This window comes from Onychomys torridus, chromosome 17, assembly GCF_903995425.1.
Source record: "Onychomys torridus chromosome 17, mOncTor1.1, whole genome shotgun sequence".
Classification (NCBI taxonomy): domain Eukaryota; kingdom Metazoa; phylum Chordata; class Mammalia; order Rodentia; family Cricetidae; genus Onychomys; species Onychomys torridus.
In genome coordinates, this window is record NC_050459.1 from 62,014,400 (window position 1) to 62,021,208 (window position 6,809).

Below are 6,809 nucleotides of genomic sequence, written 5' to 3' on the forward strand. Positions count from 1 at the left end.
CACATGCGCAGACAGGAAGGAATCCGAGCCTCACGTGCGCAGTTTTGCAGTAGAGGGGCGGGGCCTCGAGCATAGTCAGCCCGGAGAGGGCGGGGCGCCTCTGGCTCGGGGCGGGGCCTTGATAGGGAGGCTCCCTCGCGTAGCATAAGTGGGCCGGGCAAGATGGTAGGGCGTATCGAGGGCGGAGCCTAGGGCACATGTCTGTCTGGAAGGGGCGCGGCCTCGACCTCTGTCATCCAGAGTAGACCTGGGTGTGAGGACTAGGGGCTGGGCATCGGGAGCACAGCTGGCCTGGAGTGGGCGGGGTGGCGGTCTGGGGGCGGGGTCTCTTGTGCATAATTTACTGGAGTGGGCGGGACGAGCCCGGGGCGTGGCGTGGGCCGGTTCTAGAGGGCAGGGATCCCAGGGCATATGGCTTCCCTTCCCTGCAGCGGGCTGGGGACGCTCTTAGCTTCCACTGTTCCTAGCCCTGTGTGCGCCTCCCAGTCTGGGTCGGTGTCTCTGAGCTTGGCTAAACGCAGGCACCATCTTAACCTCTCTACCCCAGCAGGCCCTTACAAATGCTTAGCGTTTGCTGAACTTTTCCCAGCGACATAGAAACAGACAGGCCACTGACACAGACCCAAGTACACCTTGGGCCCTGTGCGGTGTCAGTACCACCCTGTGAGCTTGTTAAACAGACTTGCAGACTTAGGTTTTGATTCTGTTTGCAGGTGCGGGTGTGGCCTGACATTTTGGTTTGTTTTTTTTGGTTCTTTTGTCACTTATGTGTGTATGTCTGTGTGTCTGCTACATGCACGCCAGTGCCTGTGGAGAAGAGGTTGTTGGACGCCCTAGAGATGGCATTAACAGCACTTAGGAGCCTCCCCATGTGAATGGGAACCGAACTTGGGTCCTCTGGAAAAGCAACAAGCACCTTTAACCAACGAACCATCTCTTCATTGGTGCCCATAGAGGTCAGAAGGCCTAGGGTTCACTGGAACAGGAGTTTCCAGGGGTTATAACCATCACATTGGATGCTGGGAATCAAACCTGGGTCCTCTGAAGGAGCAGCAAGTGCTCTTATCTGACCACTGAACCATCTCTCCAGCCCTACATATTTTTACTACACTCTTACTTAGTGTGTGGGTGTGTAGTGAGAGAACAGCTTGTAGGAGTCAGGGCTCCCTTTCCACCATGAGTCCCAGAGACAGAACAAGGTTGTTAGCCTTGGTGGCGAGCATCTTTACCCACTGAGCCATCTTGCTGGCCCCATGGGACAACCTCATTTTCTCCTTCAAACCACTAGGCAAGTGCTGGGATAGAGGGCATATGAACACCACCACACTCACTCCCGCTTGGTTTGATTTCTTGAGTTAATTGTGATGATTGATCCTGATTGCCAGCTGGACAGGATCTAGAATCATGAAGGAGACAAAGCTCTGGGGTACATTGTGGATTTCTGGACTGGGTTGAGGGGAGAAGAAGACCCACCATTCCATGGGCAGGAGCCCAGGAGAAAGTGAGCCGAACAGCATTCAGCTCTGTATCCTGACTGTGGATGCTGGGTGACCAGCTGCCTCACCACACACAACACAAATCTTTTTTTAAAAAAAGTTAGCTGGGTGGCATTAGCTCACACCTTTAATCCCAGCACTCGGGAATGCAGAGGCAGGTGGATCTCTGTGAGTTCCAGGCCTGCCTGTCTACAGAGCAAGTTCCAGGACAGGCTCCAAAGCTACCTGTCTCGAAAACAACAACAACAACAAAAGTTATGTTATGTGTGTTTATGCATGTAAGTGCAGGTCCCTGCAGGGGTCAGAAGAGGGCATCAGATCCCCTGGGTCTGGACATTGTGAGGTGCCTGATGTGGTTGCTGGGAACTGAACTCAGGTCCTCTGGAAGAGCAGCAAGTGCTTTTGATCTCTGACTCATTTATCTAGCCCATAAAATTTTGTAAATTTTGAAGATTTTTAGCCAGGTGTGGTGGCACATGCCTTTGTTCCCAGCACTCAGGATGCAAAGTCAGATCTCTGTGTGTTTGACACCAGCCTGGTCTACATAAGGAGCTACATAGTGGAACACTCTCTCAAAAAGACTTCAAGGCAACATAGCCATGTATGGTGGCACGGGCCTGTCACTAGCACATTCTATCAAAAGTGGCTACTGTCTTAGTTACTTTTCCATTGCCATAAGACATCACAGCCAAAGCAACTCATGGAAGAGTTTATTGAGATTTACAGCTCTAAAGGCTTGACAGTCATGGACTTACAGAGCTTACAATGCCCTTCCTGTTTACTTAGGTAATATTACATCCTTCTGAGGTCTTTGATGTAGTTGAAGACTAGATAGTTATAATTTTCCTCAGTTATGATAAAAGATAAATTAGACTTGAAACCTTAGACTCACAGATATAGGATAAATAGAATATTTTCTTTGAATTTGCCAAATACAAATAGATATTGTAACTGTAATTCTTGCTTGATAACTGTTTTGTTATATGTAATTTTACTATGTTAAAGTCAAAACCTTCCTTTTTGATTAGATAGAAAAGGGGAAGTGCTGTGGAATGTTGTTCTGTACTCTGTGAATATGTGTTGCTCTGATTGGTTGATAAAAAAAAATGCTGATTGGCCAATAGCCAGGCAGGAAGTATAAGCGGGGCAAGCAGATGAGAATTCTGGGAAGAGGAAGGGCTGAGTCAGGAGTCGCCAGCCAGACAAAGAGGAAGCAAGATGACAAGGCAGAACTGAGAAAAGGTACCAAGCCATGTGGCTAAACATAGATAAGAATTATGGGTTAATTTAAGTGTAAGAGCTAGTCAGTAATAAGCCTGAGCTAATGGCCAAGCAGTTATAATTAATATAAGCTTCTGAGTGATTATTTTATAAGCAGCTGTGGAACCATGGGCCAGGTGGGACCAGAGAGACACTTTCTGAGAGAGAGAAATCTTTTATTTCATGATGGTATTTAAGAGGTTCCAAAACAAAAAAAAGGCATATTGTTGATGGCCAGATTCTTACAGGTCTCTGGCTTCTTAATGATTTGTTCTATGCAGGGGAAACTTTTTGTTTGTTTGTTGTTTGTTTGTTTGTTTGTTTGTTTGAGACAGGGTTCCTCTATGTAGCTTTGGAGACTTTCCTGGAACTTACTCTGTAGCCCAGGTTGGCCTTGAACTCACAGAGATTCACCTGCCTCTGCCTCCCAAGTGCTAGGATTAAAGGCATGTGCCACCACTGCCTGGCTGAAACTTTTTTTTTTAATACAATGTCTCACTATGTGGCTCAGGCTGCCCTAGAACTTGCTATATAAACCAGGCTGGCCTGGAACTCAGAGAGATCTCTGCCTGCCTCTGCCTCTGAAGTCCTGAGATTAAAGGTGTGTGCGCTGCAGGAAGCTGAGGGAAACCTCCCTCCTGATATATGCACCAGGGTCATGGGATCCGGGGAAGATTAGGGGATCCCACCACAAACATGGACTTGTTTTCAGAAACTGGACAAATGACCATGCAGACGTGTGATCGTTCATGGGTGTATTAGAGGGAGGCTGGGCCGGTCCTCTGCATGCAGAGTGGGGACCACTACAGTTCGCCTTGCCTGTGGAATCTGAACTGGCTGTTGTGCCGGTGAAATCTCCCCATCACCAGCTCCTCCTCATCCTCCTCACGGGCTTTTTTTACTTCTTCCTTGGCCTGTATGGCATCCATCTCCTTTTCTGGACCCTGGAGGGATGGAATAAAACAGGCTGAAGCCCCTGGAGGGGGCTGGGGCTCATACAGAAGAGTCTTGAGTTCAGCTGACAAGTGCTGAGATAGCTCAGTTGATAATGCTTGCCTGACACTGGATTCACTAGCCAGCACAGGAAAAACTGGACATGGTGGTACACCTGCATACACGCACAGGGATGAGAAGTTCAAAGGCACTTCTGACAGCAAAGTTAAGGCCAGTCTGGGGGTATGTGAGACCCTGTCACTAAATAGGTAAAAACTGATAATGTAGACTGTGCTGTCACACGTCTATGATCCCAGCACTTGGGAAGCAGAGACAAGAATGGATTTCTATAAGCCACACGGTGAATTCCACTGCAGCCAAAGCTCTACCAACACCCTCCCTCTCAAGAAAACAGGGCTACATGGATGGGTTAGACATACTGCTCTTCTAGAGGGCCTGAGTGCAGTTCCCAGCCTCCACATAAGGCAGCTCACAACTGGGGTGATTGTAGCCCCAGGAGACCCAACACAATCTCGTGGCCTTTGTGGGCACTGCACTCATGTGCACAGACATAATTACAAGTAAGAAAGAAAGCCAGGCTTGATGGTGCATGCCTTTAATCCCAGCACTCAGGAGGCAGAGGCTGGTGGATCTCTGTGAGTTCGAGGTCAGCCTGGGCTACAGAGTGAATCCTTGTCTCAAACCAAAAAAAAAAAAAAGTGAGCTGGGTGTTTGTGCCTACCTTAGTCTCCCCCCAGGTGGCCTTGCCAAACTGCTCTGCGTATTCTTCATCATCTGTGATCAGGAAGTTATCAAAGATGGTTCCAGATCTCACCTGTGGATAGAAGGTGGTAGGAGACACAGAACCTTTCTCATGGCCAGAAGTACTCAGCTTAGTACTGTATCCATGTCAGCTGTATCGGCTGTGATTAAGCCCATTTCTACGATAGCAGAGCCACATTCCAGGTGGGGCTCAGGGTAACCCAAAGGTAGAGCACACTCTTACTATGCAGGGGGACCTGGCTTACATTTTTAGCACCTAAGTGTGGGTAGTGGGCATCAACTGGGGGTCTGCAGAAGCCCAGGCTCCATTCCTACTGCATATCCCACAGCTGACCGGAGTGCCAGTCAGCTCCAAAGGAAGGGACTTCTAAGGGACAGAGATGTCACTCCTTTGCTGTGTCTTCAAAACCACTTGCAACTGCCAATGATAACGAAAGTGCCCAGTGAAAAAGAATTGCAGGCTGGGGCTCCAGAGAGAGCTAGAGGTCAAGGGTGCTTGCTGCTCCTTAAGCAGACCGCAGTTCAGTTCACAGGATCCACACCAGGTGTCTCACAACAGCCTGCATCTCCAGCTCCAGGGGCTCAGACACCCTCTTCTGGCCTCCAAGGACACTTGCACACATGTGCACATACACAATACACACACTGCTTTAAAAAATAATAAATCAAGGGCTGGAGGGATAGCTCACTAGGTAAGAACTCTCGCTGGGAAAGCATTCAGTACCTGAGCTCAAATCTCCAGCACTCACATGGAAAGCCAGGCATGGCTGTGCAGGTGCCTATGACTCCAGTATTTGGGGACAGGAAGGACAGAGACAGGGGATGCTGGGGCTCCCTGGATGCCGGGCTTGCTCCAGATTCAGTGAGAGACCCTATCTCAAGGGAATAAGGCAGAGTGACACGGCTAGACATCCTTTTCTGACCTCCACCCACGGTGCATATGCCTAACATCCCAGCACTCAGGAGCTGAGGCAAGACGATCATGATTTCAAGGACAGCCTGGGCTACACAACAAGGTCCAGCCCAGAGGTATTAAAGTAAAGCAGAATTGAAGCCAAGTCACCTGCCACAGCTCCAGACCAATGGCACCAATGTTTTCGAACTCTGAGAGGTCGTACTGTGTCAGGTAGCTGGCAGGCTTCATCTTCTGGTGGAGCCACACGTCTTTATCGATGCCCTCGGCTTTCAGGCCGTCCTGCAAAAGTAGATGCTTGTCAGGTTGGCATCACAGGCAGCAGAAACGGTTGCTTTGTTTTTGTTTTTTGTTTTTGTGTTTTCCTATCAAAAGTCTACCAAGGGCCAATATTCCATAAATCTTCCTGCAACTTATAAGTTTTATTCAAAGGAATTCAAGTCTTTTCACTTATCCCACTTGGTAAAAAAAATTCCATGCAAATCTTTTAGCCTCCCAGACCCGGTTAAAGAAAAAAAAATTGAATGAAAAGCACCCTGCCCCCACTTCCCGGAACTTGATAGCCTGCAGCAACCCCAGCCCTTCCCCTTTCCTTCACTTTCTTTGTATCAACTCTTTCAAAAGTAGCAAACCTCAAAAGACTGTATGATCAGGTTCCCTTGAGACACAGTCACCACCTGTGTTAGAAAAGAACTAAACGAACTCCCCACTCATGTGCTTGCTGGCAGGCGTGGGTCATGCCGTATCCTTATACAAAAAGAAATCGCCTTACCAGGTTACTTTTACTTTGTGTGTTCTTTCGTGTGACACCAAGAATACTCTTTTCTAACAGCACAGGTGGGACAGGGGCAAGGCCAGCACAAGGGGCCCGAGTCATTGCAGGTAGAAGCCACACACACCTGGTATGGTGGCTTCTGCAGCCAGTCCCCATCCAGCTCACTGTTCCAATCGCTCGGCTTGCTGGCACTTGCATCCAGAAAGTGCTTTTCCCAATCCTTCAAATATAGAAAGAAGAGCATGACACCAGAGGCACACTGGGAAAAAGGAGATTTTTGTGAAATGTTTTTATTGCGTTTATTATGCATATGTGCACATGTGGCAGACAACTTGCTGGAGTCAATTCTCTCCTTCCACCATGTGGGTTCCAGGGACCAAATTCAGGTCCTCACGGCTTAGCAGAAAGCATCTTTGCGGAGCCGTCTCACCACCCCCAGGAAACTAGTGTAGGCTGTAGGGGAACTAGTGAACACACACGCTCGGTGAGGCTGGGCAGAGCCCAGCTGGCCCATGCAGGATGGAGCGCTAGCACATCAGCTGGAAATCCTAGAAACAGATAGTAGGGCAGGTCCCTGGCTCCTGTCACAATGCCCTTTCCTGTTCACTGGAGTGGTCTCCAAGTATGCGGGATCGTTTTATGTCAACCT

The 6,809-nt window shown here is 48.9% G+C and overlaps 1 protein-coding gene across 1 annotated transcript in view; it reads right to left on the reverse strand.

The window, feature by feature from the left end:
• Positions 1-3,341: 3,341 nt before the first annotated feature.
• The window catches only part of Calr3 (calreticulin 3), a 19,416-nt gene continuing 15,948 nt past the window's right edge, over positions 3,342-6,809 (reverse strand). The window contains exons 6-9 of the mRNA XM_036166578.1: positions 6,285-6,380; positions 5,536-5,667; positions 4,432-4,524; positions 3,342-3,700 (exon numbers count right to left, since the gene is read on the reverse strand). Coding sequence (XP_036022471.1) covers positions 3,560-3,700; positions 4,432-4,524; positions 5,536-5,667; positions 6,285-6,380 — 462 coding nt within the window. The 3' untranslated portion in view covers positions 3,342-3,559. The remainder of the gene's footprint in view (positions 3,701-4,431; positions 4,525-5,535; positions 5,668-6,284; positions 6,381-6,809) is intronic.